Source organism: Halyomorpha halys, unplaced genomic scaffold, assembly GCF_000696795.3.
Source record: "Halyomorpha halys isolate HHAL.00 unplaced genomic scaffold, Hhal_1.1 Scaffold385.1, whole genome shotgun sequence".
Lineage (NCBI taxonomy): Eukaryota > Metazoa > Arthropoda > Insecta > Hemiptera > Pentatomidae > Halyomorpha > Halyomorpha halys.
Genome location: NW_027112337.1, coordinates 666,018 through 691,489, shown reverse-complemented (window position 1 = coordinate 691,489; position 25,472 = coordinate 666,018). Strand labels below are relative to the sequence as shown.

The following is a 25,472-nucleotide window of genomic DNA, read 5'->3' as shown; positions in this document are numbered from 1 at the left end:
TGTATTTAATACATTGTGTTTTCTCTTAAATGAGTGATAAGTGTTTGCTTATTTTGCAGTCCCATTCATATTACTACAATCAATTTGGTAGCCATCAGGGTTGAGTGTTTTCCATTTCCAAAAATGTTCACCTATAAAAAAAGAAAATATTACTAGAAAGATCAAGTAAACATTTGCAGATGGCGGATAGAATGACACATATGGTAAAACATTATATGATATTACATATAATTTCATAAAACCTTTAAGTTGATTTTGATACCATACCATTATTTCTGAGATACTATTGAGTCATAACAACTAAGTTCTGAGGGGGAAAAAATGCATGTTTGAAGTAAGGGTTCTGAAATAAGATGGAAAAGTTTGCTGAAATACAATCTTATCCAAATGATTTTAAGTTAAGTTTCATTACCAGAACAATAGTTGTAAGGTTGATATGAAAAAATTTTTCTTTGTGATTCAGGAATCAGATATGAATTTGGAAGATATAGCGTCACATATATTATGCAATAGGGTTAATAATTGACATTAAATAAAGAAATAGTAGAGTTTAATTACTTATACCATATTTCATAGTTTTTAACTATTAAAAAAAACGTCTTTAAAGATTAAGTATGGTAGAGTTTCTATACATACTTAAGCTTTAACCATTGAACTCTTTTCTCAACCAACTGAAATATTTTCTATGTCAATTGAAAATTTTTCCAACTCAATAGTAGTCCATCAATCTCAATTTTGATTGCAAACTTTTCCATTTCAATATGCAAACCTTTCCAATCCAAAGTTGACCTTTAACATTTACTTTGTAACCCAGCCTTTCTTAAATTAATTATAGATATTATATATAAAACTTTTTATTTTTCTAAAAATGATTATTTTAATTTGGCATATTCTTCTTATTTTTCTTCTTCTATTATATTTCATAGTTTTTAATTATTAAAAAAACCATCTTTAAATATTAAGCATGGTAGTGTTTCTATACATACTGATGTTGAACTTAACCTCACTAACAGTTAAACTTGCTAACTGAACATCTATGTCACTGTAGATAATAATAAAGTAGTTCATAAGTTATATATAAGATTGGTATAATGAGGTTACAAGATATAATACTTCGCTATCAATGTGTTTACTGCTGACATGTGGCAGTTAGCAACTAGACATTTGCAGATAGTTAATGGTACTATCAACTATCAAGCAGACCCTGATACAACAGTGCTGTCAAGAAGCAAATGTCATAGTTTTCACAATGGCAGTGGGTGCAACAGCTGTCGCTATCATGATCACCATAGAACCTGAGCTTAAGAAATACTTAACTTAGAGAATTTCCCGGTTGATCGCAGGGATCTATGAAATAAAAATGCATGAAACCAATGCCTGAAAAGTATTAGGTACTTTGAATCACATTTATTGCCAAAAGGGAGGGTGGCACTTGGCAGCCAATATATAATAAGATAGTCTTTAAAATATTGATCTCTCAGATCGGCCATGATTATTGCCGGGTTAAGAGATTTATTTTGAATTTTGAGTTAAATCTTTAGTCTAGATTTGGATGTTCAAACATAAGCTATTGAGTCGAAATCTGATATAGTCTTACAATGACTTTTTGGTTGTTTTAATATAGATCATAAGATTCACTCATAAGAACAAGGCTAATTTTCAATTTAAATTCATAATTAATTTTATTTAAGACTAAATTTATACTAGCTGAAACCAAATTGGAACAATTTATCAAGTTTTTTAGTAGTGAATATATGAATTTACTTTCACTTCACTTAACACTTTGGCTTTAAGTCTATTGATTTAATATTAAAAATTTCTTTAATTGGGAATATTGAGGTTATAAAAGTACTGAGAAATCAAAGTTAAATTTATAAGAAATGATTATATTTATCAACACACGATAACAATGAATCGAACATTTCCTGAGCAACCACTTGTTTAACACATAACGAAGAGGGATCTGAAAATTCTAGGCCATCTCAATCGCCATTTTTTGGTAAGTTTAAACACATCAAACCGTAGAAATACTAATAAATTTGATTTACTTTCTAGAAAGAAAACTTTTAAATAATGGGTTGTATACAAAAAAATGACCGTTTTCAATCAAGTATTTGTAGTATTATTTCTTTCATATAAAATACAATTAATACTCTAAGTATAGATCATTGTTATATACCATCATTAGCTCTCTGCTAGCCAATTGCTCGATCCCACACTGATACCATTCTTAGGGATGGCTGTCAAAGAACTCTTGGACCACAATTTCAACTTCTGCAAATTTATCAATTTTTTTCCCTTGAAGGAAATGGGTCATGAATTGAAACAAGTAGTAATTGATGCGAGGTCTGGACTATATAGGTGGATGAGGCAGGAGTTTGAACCCATGAAGTTCTTTAAACTTTTCTTTGGTTCGACAGGAAGTTATTGCTGATTGCTGAGGAGTAAGTTCATGAGGGACCAGTCTTCCGCTCTTTTTCACCTTCCCCATGGAGAGTTGATGGCAATTAACAGTATCTTTTGACACACCACACTCCCTGGCAAGTTTGCAAGTACTTGGGGACAGATTTGACTCAATAGCTTCCTGCAGAACCTCATAAATATCCATTAATGGTCCCCCTGGAGCCCTTCTTCTTTTCCAATGTCATATCTCCACTGCTAAATTTTCCGAAACAACACTGCACAGTGCGCTGGTCAAGGACACCTCCCCCTTCAGGTTTAATAATTTAAGCCACTGTGCAATTTTTTTTCCAGTAATACCTTAAAATTACGAGAATTTCGTAGGACACTGTCATGTTTCTTCTTTAAAAAAATAATTAAACTGAGGCTGTAGTTGAAGTAGTCACATAGCATTAAACAAGCTTAGAGAATGCTCTAAAGGGATTATTAAGTATTGGTAAGTATTAAATAGGATTAAAATATTTACAGTCCTTTGAAATCTTGAATTTGATAAAACGATCATTTTTTTTTTTTTTATAGCCCCGATTAGATTATTGCCAAAAGATTCGGGTTATGATTTGCCCAAGTTTTATTTGCCAGTAACTGATTCTATAGAAACAAATAATGATCAGTAATCAGCAATATTTTTTGATGTTAGATTTTCAGTACATTCATCCATAATTTGTGAATTTTGTGATCCAAGTTTTCTGTCCTAAACTCTATACCATGAGAATGGGACACAATTTGGGCTGAAATGTTGATTTATATAATAAAAAAAAACTGATTTTTTGATAGTCTATAATCCACAAATACTCAATACAGACCATCATCTATCATGTTTATTTTTGGATAAAAGAAAAATGTTTAAATAAGTAATAATTTATATTAACATTTGGTTTCTTGAACCTAATTCTTCTTCAATCAGTGCGACAATTCATTACTGGGTCCTTGCCTCCTCAAGCAGCTTCCACCAGTTTAATTGGTTAAATGCAGCTGCTCTCCAATTCCTCACTCTGAGCAGAGTCCTTGAATCTTCTTCAATACCATCCAACCATCGAAGCTTCATGGCATCTCGGCTGTGTTCCATATAGGCGCTCATTGAGTAGTTTATTTGGGTTCTCATCAGTCCCCATCCTTGCCACATGGCCGGTCAATTCTCACTCATTTTTCCAATATCTCACTGATTAATAAGTAGACTTCCCTGTTCGTGCATCTTTTCCAAACCGAACTATCCTTTACTGGGCCATAGATGCATCTGGTGGTATTGACTTGTGATCCGAGTTACACAAACTTCTCACCTCTCGTTCGAAAGAGTAATGACCAATTTGGACAAAATTTTTATTAAAACCTCTTTGTTGACCAGTAATCATATATTTGGTTTTGTTGGTATTAAAAACAAGTCCCAGCTTCCTGGCAGCATCATCAAAGGCAAGAAAGGCCTCTTCCTTGAATCTAATCATTCTTCTAGTATTTGATTTAATTTTTCATCATCTTTGTTCTTGCCTAGGTTGATATTCCTACCAATACTTATAACTGTTGTGTATTTTACATTAAAACATAATTTATTTGAATAAATTAATAAAAATAAATTTCTTAAATTAAAAGGAAAATATAAGACCATGAAAGTAAAATAAAAATAAGAGTAAAAAGATTATATCTGCTAATGCAATATAACACCTCATAGTTAGCACATCAACAGTGATTTGGAAATAAATCATTTACTGTATATGTATTAAATTGTTGAAGTTGTTTTTATTTCAATTTCAATAGGATTTCCTTTTTATTTTTAGTATACTATTTAATAGATGCAGTAAAATACTATTACCTTAAGACTACCAAATATTATAAAAAATTATAATTATATGTTGTTATATTGTATGTATGATGGTCTACTATAAATTTGAAAATAAGGAAAAGGTTGTCAGAAAATAATCATTTCATAATTGATTTTCAGTGTTATAGGTTAAAAATAAATGTTTACTCCATAAAAATACATAGAATGAATAACTGTTTACTTTTATTATCTGTATTATGAAATTTTAGATAAGTAATGTATACTTACACATTTCTTCAATAGAATATTGTGTTTCCCAACCAAGCTCTTCTTTGGCTAATCTTGGGTCTGCATACATACTAACAATGTCTCCATCTCTTCTATCAACAATTTTACATGGTACTTTTGTTTTTGTAACAGCTTCGAATGTTTTTACTAATTCAAAAACGGAAAAACCCTTTCCAGCTCCTAGGTTATAAATCTGAAAAAACAAGATTTGTAGAAAGCATACTCATAGCATAATCAAATTACAAAATATACTCAATTTTCTTCCATTATCGTTATTGTAAAACTAAAGTAGGATTTTGGACATAAGAGGCTTTGAAATCACTTAAATTTTAAATAAAATTGATCAAAAATGGAACGATTTATTATTAATAACAGGTTCATCAATTTTTTAAATATTATTTAAATTTTTCTGCTCATAAGAATTGAAATCACATCATGTCTTTGGTTAAATCCCTCTGTATTTGTTAAGACATCCTCCTTTACTCCTCTTACCAAGTTAAAATCCATCAACTATGATCTAATGCTTGATGGGAAAACGGACTTAGTTTCTCAAAAAGCTATTTTTTTCTTCTGAGGGGTTCTACTGTAGATTTAAACATTTACATCTGCTCAGTTAAATCATTAAGAAAACTGTCCAATAAATTGTTTTTTCTTTGGAATTAGTTTAGTTCACAGTTAATTATTCTTATTTCTTTTAGTCCCAATGTACTAAATAATGTACAATAGTTCTACCAACAAGCCACAAACTCAAAATTGATTATCATCATTGGCTTATTACAATAAATAGTTGATTTTAATAGGTCATGCCCTAAAAAAAAAAAAATTATTATCTTCTCGTGATGTAATTTTTGGATTGCCCAATATCTCATGTAACATGAATTCTTATCCTGGCCTGAGATTAATTTGTTACAGCTGGATTATTAAACACAAAATAAAATCCTGAGTCATCAGAGCACCAATTTGGCTAGATTTAAATTCATAAACATTTATTTTAGGAAAATTATGCTTCATTTTTACAAAGAAATTAAAGAAAGTTCAAAAGGAAGTATAATAAGTAAATTTATATAATTAACATAGAGATAGAAAAAGAGAGGCAGGCTTAGTGTAAAGAAGCACACAAACCAACAACATTGTACCCTAACATAAAATACATCATACATTGGTAGGGTAAAGACCAATATACATTATTTGTGACATCCTTTAGGGAAAGGACATAGTCATATAACATATGACATTATACCCACCAGTTCACAAATGATTTATATTTTGAAACACAAACTATTAATTTTACTGGCTTAATTAAATTCATTTTTAATGGTTTTTTTTTTAATTTTTATTTGGTTTTAACCATTTTTTATACTGAAATTTCTATAATTAAAAAAAACATTCTAAAGTTCCTCATTATTGTAATTTAGTGCTATCATCAATTTTGTATTTTCCAGATTAATAATAAACAGTTAAACTTCATCAGTATTTATTATTAATAATTATCAACCAATGATTCCTATTTTACAATTATCCGCAGTATTCTACACATTTTTAATTTTATACATTTATTCTCATTACTATTATAATGAAAAAATATTCTACATTGTTTATTACTTACACTACCATTACTAAATTTGTCTGACACTTCAAAAGTTTTAAGAAACAGCCAAAACATCCTACTACCAATTATTTTATGATAATCTTTAAAAATAAAAATATGTAGAATGGTGTGAATTATTTTAAAAATGTAAATCCTAGTTGATAATTATTTTAATAGATGTTCGAGACTTAGCTATAGAAATATAGCTTATAAATATATATAGAAATAGGCTAAGAAACCTGTAATAAATATGGATGAAGTTTGAAAGGTTATTATTATACCTGAAAGTTCAACAATAATGTTTCAAATTATTTAATGCATAATTAATCATTCATTTTGTGATTATTAATGATACTTATTTAAAGGAGAATAATGAACAGTCATAATAATTATTTGTTATATATAAAATCCTGAACTTGTTTCTTGAGGATTATTTATTTTATTTTTCCCCAGGCTGCGTACAAGCAAACCAATGATCAGGTAGTCTTATTCAAATATACTAAAAGTAGAATGCCTTATATTAAAGTGTTTGGCCATTTCATTCCTTTGATACAGCATTATACAGCTAATAAATAATGAAAATCCCTGATATCATACTTTAGTTAAATATTGTGGTGTGCTATTTAAATGGTATGTATAAAAGTACAGTACTATGTTAAATGTGTTGAGGGCTACTCAAAGATACCATTTTATTCATTTAAAAAACTTCTGTAAAATAAAAATTAACTAATGGTCATTGCTATACATATTTATCAAGTTATATAAATATTTCCAATAAGATTAGATAATAAATAATTGGAAAAATTAATATTCTTGTAATATAAAATGTACTATGTCTTCATAGAAGAAGTTTTAAGAAAAAGAAAAAAAAAATTAAGATAAATGATTAATTCTCCTTGTAAGCAATTGGTCATATCACTGTTATGAACAATAACATCAGAATGGTAAAACATCAATTCTATAAAATTATAAAAATTTGATTTATCCGTTGCAAAAGTCAAATAATAAAATTTATAATAGCGTAAAAAAATGTTTGCCTGTAATTAGAGATTTAAAAAAAGTAAAATGTACTAATTCTATTTCTCGGCCTATTTCCCTCCCCCCCCCAAACCTTAACAGCTCCAATTATCCTGGTGTTTTTTCTTATCAAGGAATAACTTCTTCATGAAATTGCTTATGACTTCTTAAACTGTGTATGTGGTAGTTATAATAAGAAGTACCATACTGCAAACTGTGATTCATAGATCTGCCCAAGTGAGGGAGGAAGTGTCTGTACTGGGATCGGTATCTTAAAAAAAACAATAATCCAAAAGCTTTGCCTATTCTGTGATTGTTTGAAGATATTATTGTTCTTCCACCACTAGGGTATTTAGTTCATTGCAGTCTAATAAGTGAGTGTTAAATAAAACTAACTTGCCAAAATGTTACTTTTTCACTAAACAACTATCTGATATTTCAAAATAACTAAAAAATAATTCATAGCTTAACAGGAGAAGGAATAGTCTAAAAACTCATTGCTCGCTTTAGGAAACTCATCATGCACGTTAGAGCAATCATTTTTCAATTCTCACCATTTGATATGATTTTCTGATGTTTTTGAAATAAACAAAGTGCTTTGATGAAGTATTAACTTGTCAAATATTTATGTCTTTGTGAAGTATGGATGCTGTAGTCAATAAGTGATAAAGTGGTTGAAGTTTGTGATAAATCGATCTGAAATTACATTACGATAAGTGAAACTTTTGAAGAAAGCATGAATGGTGAAGCAGTAGAAGTCAGAAGCCATGAAAATTAAGATTAAAAGGTGCTGTAATTATCTTAAATAAGATAATGGAACACAGTACAATATTTACTTTCTTAAATGCATTCAACTACCATTTATGTAATTATTATATAGTTTTATACCTTGGATTATTCAATTATTTCTTATTTTTGTTTATTTTAAAAGCTAAAAGACTAAAACTGCTATTATAATGAAAATAATTTTTTTTTATTTATTAATGCAAGATTTTTTTTATATAATCAAATAATAAATTGATGTATTAAAACAAAATATTAGATTTTGAACAGTTAAGTTAATATTGCTTTAGTTATGTGTACAGGTAATATTGTGCTGAAGTTATTACTTTACTAAAGAAGATTTGTTAATAGAGTGAATGATTGATTAGAGATTTTATTAAGATAATTTACATTTTTAACATCCCTAGATAATTTAATAGAACTAAGGATTTTCAAGAATGTAATTTCTATTAAATTATATTGATTTAGTAAATTAATATTAATTTAACAACAAATTTACATTAATTTGACAAATTATAAATTTTAGTTTTGATGATCTTTTTAGTAAGAAAATGTGTGAATTTAAAAAAAAAAAAGTATTAATTCACCTTGAATCGATTACATTTCTCTTGTAATTTTACTAAAGCTGCTAAGTGGCCAGAGGCTAGATCCATTATATGTATGTAATCCCTTATTCCTGAAATTATGCAAATGTTTATTGATACAATAGAACTTTTTGGAAGAATATATGTACTAAAATGAACTTTACATTAGACATATCTTACCAGTCCCATCTTCTGTTTCATAATCACCACCAAATATTGTTAAAAATGGTTTCTTACCAATCGCTACTTCAGCTATATATGGCATAAGGTTAGTAAAAGGTTTAGTAGGATCTTCACCAATTTTACCTGAAGGATGAGCACCAACTGGATTGAAATAACGAAGTGATATAATGTTCCACTTCTATAATAAAAAATAATCTGTTTCAAATGCACAGATATTTGTGTTCATGAGGGTACATATAAATTATCGTAAAATTTATAAAAGTCTGATTCAATAAATGTAATTTATAGTTAGTTAATATATATGTTATTTTAATATATTTATACATATTAAACATATATTGTATGTTTACTTAAAAATAACAAGGTTTGAAGATGATAAGTAGTAAATAGAGTTTTTAATTAAATGTAGGTAAGTTAAAGATCATAATATACCAATACCAAAAATAAAAATTTGTTTTACATATAAATATTGGTACTATACTCTGTTTCATCTTATTTGTTTGTCAGTCATACAATAAGCGGGGACTAAAGATTTAGTGGAAAGACTCTCAATGTTGCCAAATACGTATTGGGTCAATGAGTGCTCTTAGTGCATAAGCTGACACACATTAGCTGAATTCAACAAACTATGTTAAAATAGCTGATTCAATAATCATATGTTCCCATTAAACAATAGTTTATAATCAAATTATGATTATATTTATTTTTTAAACACTATTACATTGGAAATAAAATTATTTTATTTTTACGAGTACTTGCTATACTATTTCCTTACATTATATTTATAAATCTTTGACCTGATACAAAAGTGATAACATTAATAGCAAAAATGTTTGAAAACCAAATATTGAAAGCAAAAATTGACAATTTCATAAATTCAATACATATACGTTGTTGGAACCTGGCCCAGAGAACCAAGTGTTATGGCTGGAGATTTATAGCAACTAAGAAGTTTGATCTGGAAATGTATGTATATGTGCCACATTTATTACAAACTGAGAAAAAAAAAATCATAAAACCAAATAAAATATATATGTACCCAGTTGACTCAATGAAAGAGCTAGTTTGACAGATTGAATCTAATCTGAATTAAGACTCATGAAATGGTGACAGGTCATAAGCGAGATAAGAATTGTAGTTAATAATTGGAATTGTTATAAGAAACATAACAAATTGACAAACCAGCTAACATCCTTCCTTTTTCATTGGAAAATGAAACAAGACTAAATCCAATATGCACAAGTATGATATATATATATAAATTTCAAAAACCGACTTGATCATTATCATGGAAGAGTTAGAGACTTCTTAATTTTTTAATTTTCAAACATAAAATTATGTCACAGACCTTAATATCAACTGTCTAAAAAGTCCTAATATTGAGGACTCTTTCTCCTTTCCACTTATGGTTTCAGAAATCAGCAGCATGTCCAAGAGCCTAGATTTGTTTTTATGATATCTTTCCCTAGTTCCATCTGAATTCTGTTTCCAATTCCTCCAGTAGTATATTTCATTATGAAAATTGTTCTATTACTAGGTTTTATGTGTTCCTCTTGATAAAGGTATACACTGTAATTCTTGTGTGATAGGTAATAGGATAAAAGTTAAATTGGTGGAGAAAAAATCCAGATTATTTTCGAAAATTAAAATTACCTACAATTTTTGATACAGCTATGAAAAAACATTCTTTATTTTGTCAAAGTTCTTTGAGTATTAGTCAGCAGCCTTCAATGAACTTCACCATTTTGTGACAACTGGTTGAAGTGGTTGGATCAGTTCAGCTTAATTTACTTTGAAAATTTAAACTCACCTTAGAGCTTTTAACAGACAAATTAACAAATCTATCTCCAGGAATTCAGGCTGAATTACTTTAGAAACAAAATGGAAAGCATGCACACAATTTATAATTAGAAAGGTTTTAGGATAAAATATTTTTAGAAACATTACTGCTATAATCATGTTCAAAATACCATCAGAAGAAAATAAGAACACTTTGTTCATATAGCACACCACTTAACCAAAGAAGATTCATGGAGTAGTTAAAAAACTGCCATGGATGTATCTTTCAAACACGTGGCAATTTAGAAGAATTGGATTTAGAAAGAGTTGTTCCAATGATTATATTGACAACAGACCGGATTTCAATACCAGCTGTCTTAATGAATCTATGAAGGCCCATGGTTTACTTATTCAATAAAATAGGGGACAAAAAGAAGACAAGATCACAACGCTATAACTCATGCTTTGAAAACATTAAAATTTTTTCCGACACTAAACTTTTGCACTAAAGTAGAAACTGCATTACTTGAAGTAAAAATGAAATAGGGAGAACACTAGGAACTGAATAATATGTTCTTAATTCAAAGAATAATAAAGTTAAAAGAGATATCTAGTAGTAGATTTTTTTGGTTCTTGGAAATAATAATAGAATGAGGAAATTACCAACAACCAATTCTAGTTAATTTTAGGAGTCACCAAGCAAATTGCAGAGGGTCAACAGGCTACTGTAGAGGAACGCCAACTGATACATTGAAGAAATAGGTTTTATTTTTTTGTTATGCTTATCTTCATACAAGTTTTGATAAAAATAAGAAATAACAAATATGGAGTGAAATATGTAAAAACATTTAAATTGAGTGAAATAGATCTAGATTTAAATATACCCCAAATGTACCATAACATAAAAATTGAGGTGGTATATGGTGAAGTCTTTGCCAGTGAAAATATGTTTTTACATGAAAATCCTCACCATGTACCTTTATACACTAATTGTTTAAGTTCAAACACCAACAAAACAAAATTATCTTTTTAAATAAAAAAAACAAACACAACAAAATGTTGCTGGCCACAGCATAAATTAATGCTCATGTTTATTACTATTTATTTTATGAAATTATTGAAATATTCATACCTCATCAGCTAATGAGACATCTTTTAACATTTCTTCAATGAAATATTTAGTTCTCCCATAAACATTAGTTATATTTCCAGTTGGATGAGATTCATTAATTGGCAGATATTTTGGGTTACCATAAACTGTGCATGAACTTGAAAATACCATATTATAGCACTGCTCAGCTTGCATCACCTAAGTTTATATTAATTATTAAAACTTATGGGTTATTTATGTATAAAATAAATGTATACCTCTTTTGGAATATGCAAAATTTAGCATGCAGTAAAAGCTTAAATCTTTAGTAATAAGCACTTCTAAATTTAAAAAATAAATAAAACAAATCAGTTCTAAAATGGACCAATAGAAGATTCAAGAGGCCAGCACTGTAGAGGTGCCTAATTAGTGACCCAGTGATATTATTAGAAAACAGTGTGACGAACATACATTAATATAAGGGTACTCATTTTAGTATTAAGTGGAGCAAGGATGTCCCAAATTTTAGTGTTCTCCTTACTTATACAATAAAAAGTGAGTCCATATATTTTGTTATTTGTTCATGTAGAACAGCCAAAACCAAAAAATATGGTCCTCCCCAAAAATTCATAACTCCGTAAAAATGTGCTCCCAGAAAAAAATTGATGAGACAGCTTGCACCATGTATCCTCCTTGGCACCTTTGGAATGATTGGTGGAATAGTAATGGGAATTCCAAAATCCAGAAAAACAGTTAGGAGGTATTTAAATTTAATATAGGTGAACCTATAGATGCTGTAGAATTCTTGCGTTGGTTAATTACTGGTTGTATGAAAACTGATATTCATTTAAAAGATTTTAAAGACCCATTTTTAAATATTATAAGTTAACAAAATCCAAGAAAATTTCTGGGGGTATATTTCTTATCATTAAATGATTTAATTTTAATATATTTATAAGAAATATAGTAATAGTTGGCATCTTACCTCTAATAGGTTTATTGTAGCAATTAAGTTGTTTTTGTAATAGATAAATGGATACTGCATTGATTCTCCGACTGCTTTTATAGCAGCAAAATGTAGAACACAGCTTATTTTATACTAAAATAAAAAAATTATAATTATAAATTAATTGGGAAAAATACCTTTTGTTATAAATTAATAAAACAACTACAGCTCTTAAATGTAATTAATTTAATTACGTTGATAAAGACTCCTCTTATTTACTTTGAAAAATTCATTATAATAGAATATTCATCATGACTCCTGTAGTTAAGTGATCCAAACTTATGCAAAAATGTTAAATTTATTTTTCTCTTTAGATATTTCATGATTGTTTCATTAAATAAACTTATTTGATACTCTTAAATATCTGTACATACGTTGAAAAGTACACCTAGTCTCCCTAGAGAGAGGAATTTGATAATGATGATTTTTTTTAGATATGTTTTATATACAAAAAAAACTGAGCTCTGAGAAAATATTGGAAAAACAAAACATCTTATTATGGACAAAGAACTAATATGGTATACCATAAGTAAATAAATACTTTGTTAAACTTTTAACTCATATATTCTGAGTTTATTGTATTTTTTTTATTCATAAAAATTTCTAAATGTATTGATAAACATAATTTATAGAAGACTTACAAATATATTCATTTTTTATATATTTTAATTTTTAGAAATCACTTTTTACACAACAATCAAGAGAAAATCTGCACTTTTGCAGAATAGAGAGGCAGTTAAAAGCTGTCTCGATGGGAGAGTCTATATCTAATAGCTTCACTGGGAGAGTCTAGGCCAGAAATTATTGGGAGGTAGCTATGATAACTTTTTTTTTTTATGAAAAAAATACGTTTTTTTTTTAAAATAAAAAAATACATGAAATACGTGCGGTTCATCTACAGGGTACCACCCTATTTAATGGTAAGGACACAAGTTTTTAATTCATGTGACTGCCTCTGAAATAAAAGTCAACCTAATAGGCCAGATTTGATCTGCTGCAGCCATGAGACAGTTAAAGTTAGCACTTTAATTCGCTCAACTACAAACAGACCTGACCTTCATAGCTTAAAATTCAGCATTATTATTTATAACTGTCTGTACTATGGTATAGTGTAGGAGCCTCAAAACCCCCATATGGCCCCAGGGCCAATCAATATGGCTCACCATAGATTATTTTGATTACATTGTAAAATTTACAGGGTAAATAAAACCATCCATTGCTCTTTATTTCCCAAATAAAAATGATACCATATAAAATTAGCCTTTCAACAGATTCTAGTTATTTAGAAACTGCTTACCTTGTGCTAACTTAAACAGAATAGTAAAATCACAAAAACTGAAGGCATCTATACTTGCGAAGTGTATTTTATGTTGTTTTTTTGAATCAGTTACTATGAAAATTATTTGTGTGAGTCCCTTTTGCCACTATCTTGGAACGGTCCCTGATGACAATTACTACTTTGTAATTATTAGAAGATTTTGATAATAATTAAATAGAAATTAACCAAAGTATGATAATTCGTACTAGAAAAAAAAGTCACAGTAAATATGTATTTAATTTGTGTTCTTATATATTACAAGTATAGTCATTTTTTAATTCAATATAATATATGCCTATATTATGTACTTTCAATTTTTATTTAAGAACTAGTGATTAAAATACAATAACAAGCACAACGTTAAAAGAAAAATCATTAATAATTCTAATAAATGAAAATAAACATCTGAATAAAATAATGTTTTATAAAAAAAGACTTTGTGTGAATTGTCAAAATAGTTCATGGCGTTTGATAAATTTAAAAGATAAGAGCTGAATACATATAAAATTATTTTTGCAATTAGATACAGACCTCATACCTTTCTGAATATACGATGGAGCTTCTCTTTATCTAGTAGATCACAGCAATAAAATTTTACTTGTTTTCCTGTTATTTCTTCGACTCTCTTTAAACTCAAAGCTTCCCCATTTTTTCCAACAGAATTAGTGAAATTGTCAACAGCTACCACTTCATATCCTGCCTCCAAGAGTTGTACTATACAATGACTTCCTATATAACCAGCTCCTCCAGTCACAAAAACAGTTTCCCATTGTGGCATCCTGTTAAAATAATATATAGCATTAAATTGATAAAAATCATAGAATAATAATTTGTTCTCTGAGAAAATGGTAGTTGTTGATTGGTCAGATGTAAATCAATCATTTGTTATGTACTTTTTAAATTTTAATGTTTCATAATGTAGTGCCATGACTTGAATTATAGAATTATTTTTTCTAGTTAACTATAGAAGCAAAGCCAAAGATATTGTTTTTCATCTCATGAAGTAAGCAATGAGTTGAAGTTTTTAGAGATCAGATGGCTATTTTGTTATTTATTTAAGTAACTTAAGACTTAGTAGATGTTATTCTGGACCAAAGTTTTGGTTTATTTGTTGATTTTGCTTGAATAATTCTATACCCCTATATATTTCAACTAAGCCAGGAAGATTGGATTGAAAACAAGTTACCTACATATTCTAGCCAAAGTGTTGAGGAGATTTGATACCTATGTTCCACCATAATATAGATATTCGTAACAAATCTTGAACCTGAATACCGACAGGAAAGTTAGTGGAGAGTATATTAGCGATTTGTCCCAAAGGTAGTAGAGCTACGAGTTGTCAGCCACTGCAGCATGGAAACTATATTTTTTAGCAACTTAATACTCAAGAAAGGCTTTTTGGTTTTCTAAACACAAATAAGTCGTGTATGCCAAAAACCTCACATCACATGTCAAGAATATAGTTATAACAATTAAAAATATAAAGTCTACACATTTTGTTTGTTTTTTTAGAGAAGATTATAGAGCACAGTTTCTGAAATATATACATATACACATTGTGTGTGTGTTTTTCAAAAATAAGAGGAATGAATAGAAAGATTTGCCAAAGGAAACTGTTATTTGTGAAAGTGAACCACATATCAGACAATAAAAATTGTGTAGGAAAACAACAGAACAGTCAAGGAGCTATATGGCATTTAGAGGCAAGGATCTGTTTAAAGAATCTTTAAACTGTCATACAATGATGATTGTTTTAAGATTTTTTTGTAAAAAAAAGTAATTTTTATCATAACATAACATACTAATATGTTGATAAAGGGTGACACTTAGGTTTTAACAATCAAAGAATGGAATAGGAATCTTGCTTTGGAAGGAAATTTAAAAGAACTGATAAGAAAGTTTTAGTTTTTCCATTACTAGTCTATAACTAATTGATCTCAGCCTAATGACAAATGCTATTTATATCATCCTGCTGCTAAGATAAATTTAGAAGATATTTGCTTCATCCATGATAAATGAAATTAGGTAAATCGTTAATATAAATATAAAAAAACGGATTAGTAAGAGGAAGGGGACCTCAGTAAAACCAAGTGTGAGGGAAAGGAGGAGGTTATCAATGTTTGTGAATGGTGGCACAAGAAGAAAGAAAACTATTTTAGAATGCTAGGAAATAAGGAATAGCTATAGAGTTTGAACAAGATAATCTAATGATCGAACAACCGAACGTTCTGATGAACCAAAACGATTAAGATTGTAATTTTCTGTTGATTGAAAGAAGGTAAAATGTTTTCGCAAGAAGGTAAATTGTATTGGGTGGAACAGTGGAAGAGAAAGCCTGATTGGATAGAGCTAGGAAGAGTTTATTTTATTGTTTTTAAAGAATGAGAATAGACTTATCATTACAAAAATTGAAATGGATCTGAAGTTCAAAACAGTAGATTGAGAAGATTTGTTTTCTCAAAATCTGTGTTATAACTTTTTCCAGGCTGTAGGGAAATTATAGGGTAATTAGAAGTAATCAGGAAATTAGAGAAGTAATCGGGAGATACATGAAAAAAAGATAAGATGGAAAATTGTAGATAGGACTATGAAAAACGGGAATACTATAGTAGTTTAATTCATCAGAAGAAACAGTATTATGATTAGGAAAGGGCCGCCCGTAGCTCAGTGGTTAGGTGCAGTCTTACCAATTTGAGATCTATTGGCGGTGGCGGTTTGAATTCGGCCAGGGACGTTGACTTTTTTCATTGAGTGGCGGTCCCACAAAATGAAAAACTTTGACCCTCAATCATGATTAGGCATTATAGGACTCCATGAGTCTGACCGAAAAATAAAATGGTTAGGAAATGACCGTAGAGAGTTTTCTGGCTAGTTTCCACTTAAACCTAGTATCAGGGGCTTGGAGAAGGAAACTATGAAAGAATTGGGTCCAGGAGTTGGTTATGAAAGATTGGGCAAGGATAATCATTTTAAAAGAGAAATAATTATCAGGGATTCGGGTACGACGATAGGTTTTTTGACTGCATCTCTTTTTTTTCGTAAGTATCTTATTTCTGAGGTCATACAGAGAGTAGAGTGGCTCAGGACAGTAGTTTTAAACAAAAAAAAAACATGATAATTAAAGATTTTTGAAATATTCGTCGATTCAGGAACAAGACAAAAAAGTCATTAAGAGGAGACCAAGGTTTACGCTGGACTGTAATGCTTCTAAAATAAACTAAAAAGTACAAGTAACCTTCTATCTAATAGATCAAAATAGAAAAAAAAAAAAAGACGCAGAAGTTCTTTTTAGGAGAACACAACGCAATTTGCATTATCCTCATTTTTATACAATATTTCTTTACCTCTTAAAATTCTAAATTGGAAAGAAGAAGACTGATCTCATCACTCATTGGCAGTGTATGGCTCCATCAATAAATATGACATCATAGAATTATATCCTATTACCTTCATAACACTCCCGGTTATTGTTAATATGGCATGGCTTTTAACATAACAATTATCAGACAGAGCACTTGAATATGATAGTGTTATATGGAATGACTAAGCATTAATTTCCAGCATGAAATGTGAGAATTTTTAAGTACAGTAAGAAGTTACGATAAATCGATAGTCCTGATTGTCAGTAATGAATGCTTTAATAAAATATCTCAATAAACCTTTTCTGTGATTTCAGCTATGTACCTAATAAAGTAGCAGTGTACAACACATATTTACATAGGGCATTCCCATTTTATGTGAGGTTCTGCCAGAGGAAGCATTGAACCCACAAAGGAGTGTCATTTAAAGAATATAAATGAACAAATCAGTCTTTTCTTTATTAATTTATGTGGCACCTTGTGTTTAATGTATCAATATATAATGAATGACCACTTATAAAAAAATAAACATGATATGTAACTACATAAATTCATAAGCATTCTCTCCTATCGCTCTAGTGGATTATACGTCTTAGTAAAATGTAACTATTTATCAAAAAATAGAAAATATTTTCACAAGTGTAATGTTAAAAGGAATTGACACAACGAAAATTTGTATGAGGCTGTAAAATGGATATCATTTTAATTTCAATTACGATCAACTGCGTCTAATTTAAATATCATATCGCGGTAATAGTTACAACCACAGTGAGAAATCGAAGTATGCAGTCGGTTTTCAGTATCTTAAAAACAAATTTTCTTGAACTAGAAATACATCCGACTTCTTTTGTCACTGCAACCGGACAAAAAAAATATTTGAAGCAGTTGAGTACTGCGAATTTTCTGGTGGTTAAAGCGAAAAATATAACACAATTATGACATTCTAGAAGTAAATAAAAAAAAAAAAAATGCTGAAAAATATAGATAGAATAATTAAGTACTCACTTTTATAATAAAGTTGAAGGGAGATGGTGAGTGATAGAGTAAATGAACCGGCCGAGAGAAGAGATGAGCCGAGTGCCCCCACCCCAGGTGAAGATACCGTTACCTTACTGTCCGAGGCGAAAACATCATCCGGCCCAGGGTCGCGATCTTCGACTGGCCTGTCACACGGTGGTCAAAACCGCTGATATCACCGTAGAATTTCGAAACTTTAAGCATTTTATTTCCTCAAAAAACATTCGAGATGTGCCTCATGTCTAATTAGTACAAGAGCCCAAGAGGAGAAAAAAGGCAGTTATCTCACCCCAATTTTTGATTACTTTAATGAAAACTATGTATAATTACTAGTCAAAATTGACGAATCTGCCAAGTACATGTAGGGGGAATAAAATATGGCGGCTGTTTAAAAACAATAATTTTTTTTTTTTTTCATTCGGAGCTCTATATCTTCAAAAAGTAGCAACAACACAAGAAAACCTAAGAGAACGCCATTTAAAGATGAATAAATTTGCTCAAATATGAGCCCTAAAAGAGTTATTTACGTTAAATGGTTCTGGAGATATTGCTTTTTAAAAGCAACATTTCATAAAAATGTTGTACGGAATGTATTGAAAGATCAGTAGTTAGTGAATTTATTTTCAGAAATCTATGTCTCAAAAACCATTCGACGTACAGATGTCTATTAGCACTCGAATTAAAGCTACCTTAATTTATAGTTGTTCGGACAAATTTTCATGCGCCAAATTTATATTTATATGTGAATATCTTAAAAACTACTACCCCTAGGAAAATATGTGTCATAAACTACTTTATAGTAAGTTAAATTTCCTTTATTTTGAGTGGTGGCAGACATATGTACGTCTTATGGTTTTAGACATATATTTTTTGACAAAAATCAAACATTTGATCCGAACAACCAGATATTAGCGTTTTGTGAATATATTTTGTCAAATATCATAAAAACTACTACTCATACAAAGATAATTGTTATAGCTATTTTATGGTAAATTTAACTGGCTTTAATTTAAGTGCTGACTAACATCTGTATGTCTTATGGTTTCTGAAATAAAGTTTTTTATAAATCAAACTTATTGTCAGAACAACTACAAATCAATTTATTTGAGCAAATATGAAAACTACTATTCGTACGAAGATAAAGGTCATAAATTACTGTATAGTAAATTAAACTAGCTTTAATTTAAGTGATAATAGACATCTTTCGTCATATAGTTCCTGAGATATAGATTTCTTAAAATAAATACATTAGCTACTAATGTTTCAGTACATGTTTATAAAATGTTGCTTCTTAAAAAGCTTTATCTCGAGAACCATTGAACGTAAATAGGGCTGATATTTCAGAAAAATGACTCTGCTTTAAATAATGTCCTTTTAGGTTTTCTAGTGTTGTTTGTAATTTTAAAGATATAGAGCACCAAGTGAAAACTTTTTTGAAACAGCCACCATTTTTTATTCCCTCTACCTGTACTTGGCAGACTCATCAACTTTGACCAGTAATTATACATAGTTTTCATTAAAGTAATCAAAAATTGGGGTGAGATAATTGCATTTTTTCCATAAAAACTGTCAAAACTGACCATTTATCTGGATCATTTCAATCATTTTATAATTTCTTTTAATCATATCAATGTAAATAAACACTTTGTTCCTTCATATAGTTTATATACTATTATATTAACCAATACCACCCCTTATTATATTATATAATTAATGGTAACAATATTTTATAAATATAAAGGTATTTAATTGGTAAATGGTAAACACACAAAAGGTCTTTGGAAAAGAATCCAATTATAATAACAGTTTTACTCAATGTAAATTAATTAATTAATTTATTTTTGGATAATTGCCTTCAGCGATTATCCTGGCATCCTGAAAACAGATACATACCCAATATTTTATAACGCTGATAAGATTGCAGGCAATTTTTCTTTTTTTAGGTTTACTACTAAAGAACCTGGTACCACTGACTAGTAAAGTCTCAGCCTCAGGTTTGTGACAGGGCTGGGGAATGCAAAAACGAGCACTATATATTTTATAACTAAATAACAATTAAGAATTAGAATATCAAAGTAGAAGAAAATGTTGGAAATAAAATCATACAGATGGTCGATCATTCTTAAAAAGCTTTAAACTGAAATAGCACCAAATTTGGAGAATGACCCATATAAATAAGGATCGTAGTAAACTAATAACATGAGTGATAAAATTGCAAACGTACCACTGGATTAATGAATTAGAGTACTAAAAAAAAGAAAAAAAAACATCGTAATTGGGACAATATTAACAGAATATACGACTTTGTACAAATGCTTTTACTTTCAGATATTTATATATGGGATATATAGTAAAGGGAAGTCTAACGATCGGTTCCCTGAGGCCACAGCCTAGCACATTAACGAAAAGTCGAACAAAACTGAAATTACATACTTAAGACGAGTATATATCATGTTACTGTAACTTAATCGACAAAATCAACAGACCGGAAGTGCCACTTATGAAATATTTTTCATATGTTTTCGATTTTCTCGAATACTGCTCTGAAGATTTTAACTAAGTTTGGTATATCACTGTAAAATTAAATAGTCCTTAATAGCAGAAAAGTCTTATTCTCATTTAAATAGTTTGACAGGGTTTTAATGCCAAATCTTCAAAATGGATTCCTCTAAAGTACCTTTGATTTTATTTGTTTAAAATAATTAACCATCTTATATTTCTTACATTACACCACTATCATTAGTGGTGATATAGAGGAATTATATACTGTTGGAAAGCGAAAGATTAAAAAAAAAAATATTTGGCATATAAAACAGAAGGTAATGGAGAATGACTAAAAACGCATAAATAAAGGTCTGTTCTAATACAAGTTTGATTATTAAACTGCTAGACTCATTCGCAGAGCGTTTTTCCGTTTCACCAGTTACATAGTGACTATCTCCATTAAATAATTTTCAGTATTTTCAAGATTGGTTCTATAAAAATTTAGAATTGAATAAATGGTTAAGAGCAGAGTGCAAATTTTAGTAAACTGTCTACCATACTTTAATAAAAAAAAAAAAAATCAGTGAGAAATATTCTTAAAAGTATTGAAATTAGGGGTTAGTCAATCTGTCAACTGAAAAGCTCATTTGTAAAATCAGTAATATGTTAATATGTTAGCTGTATATTATATTATACATATATTAATGGTAGAGCAGATACATTTGCATGATTTCACTGTTAAAGCCAACACACATATATATGTCTAGGTTAATATCATAATTGAGATCCATGATATTTAGAGAATAGGAGAATTATTTATTCGAAACTTCTCGTTTAGTAGCCATATATTTAATTAATCCTAAGAGTTAAGATTAATAAAATAAATGGCAACTAAACGAAAAGTTCAAATAACTAATTATCTTATTCTCTAAATATCATAGATATCATATATGATATTAATTTGTATTACAAAAGGATATATTGAGAATAATTGTTACTGTATATATATATATATAACTTACGAGTACTAAAAGACTTAAAAAAAAGGAAAAAATAGAACAGAATTACAACGTACGTTTACTAGAAAGATCCTGCTTTATTCTCTCTGTGATGCTCCTTATACACATTATTGAGGTTTATTTACATGGGGAGTTAGGATTAGAGTTGTATACAGGCCTTGTCCAACCATAACTCCCCCTACCAGTTTATGAACATGCCTTCAACTCCAAAAAGATAACCGCAACAAAACACAAAAAACAACTAAAGACAAACTAACCTATACACTAAACGAAAACTAAAAAAAAGAAAACCACTTTTCATTAACTAAAATTAACACATGAACTATTTAAAAACCAAAAAAACTTGTCACTCCGTTCTTCTTACCATAAAACTTAGAAACACTAACGATAAAACTTTTGTATACAAAAAAAAAACAAAAAAACTTTTACATAGATGAGAAAACTCCAGATCCTATTGATTCATTATTCATTATGGGGAACTTGAGTTGTTCTAAGTGGACCGTCCTTTGTTTTTTTGGTTCTTTAATACTCTTTATTGTCACTATGTTATGCTTTCTAATTGTAATCACCCTGAATGGCCCCTCATACCTTTACATGCGGTTCCCTACCCCTGTTAGAGCTCACTCTACGGTAACCACTGTCACTATACCAATTTTCCCCATAATGTCACGTACACCCACGTTATGTCTGTCGCGCCACGCGTTTGGCTTTCTCCTTTTCGATTCTCTCCCTCACCTTGTCCGTTTTTCTCAATGTCATCCCCTTACCGACGATCTCCTCTCCGTCGATCACCGTGTTTCTATAATCGCGTTTGTTACTGTATGCACGGAGTGGTTATAGGCTACCATAGCTCTTATCATAGCCTCGTCTGGTTCCAGGCCTTTATCTAGCTGGTACACCCGAAATTGATCGCTTAACGTATCGTGTAGCCTCTCTATACCTCCTGCTCTTAGGGTGTCCTGGGGTGTTTAGATGCCACCTTACCTCCAAAGCCTTTATTTCCTCCCTGACAATGGCGTTATCTAACTCCCATCCCGCATCAGACGATATCCTTTCCGGTACTCCGTAGAACTGGAACGATACGCAGCGCTCCCAATACCGCCTCGGCCGATCTTTCTCGAATCTGATGTGCCATGGCCACATTGCTAGAGAGGTCAATCACTGTAACCCTCTTATAGCCCCTCCAGGTGAAAGTATCGATTTGCAGTTCTACTAACGGTGCGCTCGCAGTCGGTGTCTCCCCTTGTGTCGCCTTGGGTGGGTGTCGGTCGTATTTGGTGCTGAGGCACACGTCACAATTCCCGATTATCTCCTGAATCGTTTTCCACATATTCCACCAGAAATATTTCCGTCGCAGAGCTTGGTAGGTCTCATTCAAGCCCCGGTGATTGGTCTTCCCCTGGTGGTATGCCAAGGTGACCTCCCTCTGTTGATCTCCATCCTGAACCACCATCATTAGGCAAGGAACGAAGTTTCGATCCATTCCGATTTGTTCTAATCTCCAGAGGCGTTTTATTTTCTTCCAAACCACTCCATTCCCGACGTATAGATGGTATGTTCGCCCCGGTCTGAATACATCTTTCAGCGCCCGGCAGATCTGATCATTCCTGACACCCGGTGCCGACCAAATAGTGGTGATCGAGTTCCTCCCATATTTAGCAAAGTCCATCTTCATGGGTCCTGAAGTTCTTATCTTCCAAATTATTTGGTGTGATTTATCGTTCACCACCTCCTCGAGCTCTTCCATCTCCGGTCGAGCATTCGTTCTCGGATGACGCCTCATGGTCGTTCTCCGTCGTGGTTTGGGTTTCTTATTTCCCTGGCGTCCATTCTCGCATAAAGTGTCTCACTTCTCCTGACGACTGTGGTTCCACCTCTATTGCATTAACAGTGATCGGGCATGATAGCCAGTCAGCGACTACGTTTTCTTTTCCTGGTTTGTACTGAATTACGATGTTGTACTGGTTTAGCAGTTCCTTCCATCTGGTGACCCTAGCCGAGGACTCTTTAAGCTTCCCAACCCATTGAAGCGGCCTGTGATCAGTATGTACCCGGAATTTCCCCCCGAAAACTTAGGGGCGATAATGTTTTACCGCCCACACAATCTCTAACAGTTCTCACTCAAGTGCGCTGTACCTTGTCTCTGCATCTGTTAACCGCCTGCTAGCGTACGCCACCGGTCGCTCTCCACCCTCGCAATCCTGCGACAATACCGCCCCCTACGCGTACTCACTTGCGTCCGTGGTGATGATATATGTACGTTCAAAGTCCGGGAATGCCAACACCGGTTCCTTCTGAAGCGCCTCCATCCATTTCCTAATGTTTTCCATCATATCGGGCTTCACCCTATTCCCCTTTTTCAGAAGGTTGTTGATGGGTACCAGATATCTGGCCATCGCCAGTACGAATCGTCTATAGTAGTTAAGAGCGCCCAACAATCTCCTGATTCCTTTAACATCCGTTGGAATTGCCATTTTCCTGATCGCTTCTACCTTCTTTGCGTCTGGCCTGACTCCCTGTTCCGATATTGTGTGTCCTAAAAACATTATCTGGTTTCTCCCCAATATTGATTTTTCGCACGATAACTATAACCCAAATTTCCGGACCTGTTCGAACACCTTGCGCAAGTGGGACACATGTTCTTCCTCCGTTTTGCAAAAAACGAGCAGGTCGTCTAAGTATACCGGGCACATGGACTCGTCGATTACCCATAAGAATTCGTCCATCAATCGTTGGAACGTTATGGGAGCATTCTTCAGTCCGAAGGACATCCTCGTAAATTCGTAATGCCCCCTTTCGAATGTAAAAGCTGTCTTATGCTGATCCTCCGGGTGCATCTTGATTTGGTGGTAGCCGGTCTTCAGATCTAAAGTACTAAAGATCGTTGCCCCACCCAGTCTATCTAAGATATCTTCTAGTCGCGGTATCGGGTATCTTTCGTCTACCGTGTTCTCATTAAGGCCCCGGTAATCAATTACTACCCTATACTTTTCTCCCTTGTCTCCCGGTGTACCCTTCTTCCGCACAGACCATAGGGGGCTGTTGTATGGGGAGGTACTGTCTATGATGATCCCCTGATTCTTTAAATTCTCTGGTTCTTCCCGGATATACTGTCTAAGCGCATGTGGATATGTCCTCTCTTTTACGTAAGTAATTTTATCTTATTTCAGTGGGATTTGGTGCATTGTTTGTCCGGTCGCTATAGTAACTCTCCCTCCTTGAAGAAAATATCTGCGTATTTGTCCTTTATTTCCTGTCTCCAATTCCTCCCTCCCCCACTTGGATCGTTGTTTGTTTGTTTTCACCCATTCGAAGCTCGCGACACCGATATCTCCTCTTCCCCAACGGAATCCTCCACAGGCCCTTGTTATTTCTCATCCCCACTCATGCCTTCCCTAATAGATCGCAACCTATAATGGCCTAATATTCGCGGGGCATTTTCTCCACGATATGAACCCTCAATACCCCTTTTTCGATTTCCCATTCCCGTTAATCAATGTCCGCCTCCCCTTCTACCCAGGGTGGTCAATTGACAATGACATACCTGGACCTCCATCTGGAGTTTCCTCTCACCACCGCTCAGCTTCCTAAGCGCTTCCCGGCACAGAGTGGTGTGGGAGCTCCCCGTGTCCACCAGGCATCTCACGCCGCTCACTTTGATGATAGGCAGACCGTTGATCTCTCCTTTGATGTTGAAAATCTCTAATGTGCGGTCGTCCCTCTCCTGGCTCCCTCCTCAACTCT

At 31.6% G+C, this 25,472-nt stretch overlaps 1 protein-coding gene across 1 annotated transcript; it reads right to left on the bottom strand.

Moving 5' to 3' along the window:
* Positions 1–18,362, bottom strand: LOC106682035 (UDP-glucose 4-epimerase). The gene is made up of 8 exons (XM_014422666.2): positions 18,214–18,362; positions 14,388–14,628; positions 12,511–12,624; positions 11,568–11,744; positions 8,654–8,834; positions 8,477–8,565; positions 4,502–4,694; positions 1–131 (listed from the first exon to the last, which is right to left on the bottom strand). Exons 2-8 carry the CDS (start codon positions 14,625–14,627, stop codon positions 49–51), a joined length of 1,077 nt encoding a protein of 358 aa, XP_014278152.1. The 5' UTR covers position 14,628; positions 18,214–18,362; the 3' UTR covers positions 1–48.
* Positions 18,363–25,472: the final 7,110 nt, after the last annotated feature.

Excerpts from the sequence above, each read along its gene's own strand:
- LOC106682035 (XM_014422666.2), bottom strand. The coding sequence starts at position 14,627 with ATGCCACAATGGGAAACTGTTTTTGTGACTGGAGGAGCTGGTTATATA. Across the intron at positions 12,625-14,387 it reads TCCATCGTATATTCAGAAAG|TATAAAATAAGCTGTGTTCT; the intron begins GTATGAGGTCTG and ends TTTTTATTTTAG. Across the intron at positions 8,566-8,653 it reads TGAAACAGAAGATGGGACTG|GAATAAGGGATTACATACAT; the intron begins GTAAGATATGTC and ends GCATAATTTCAG.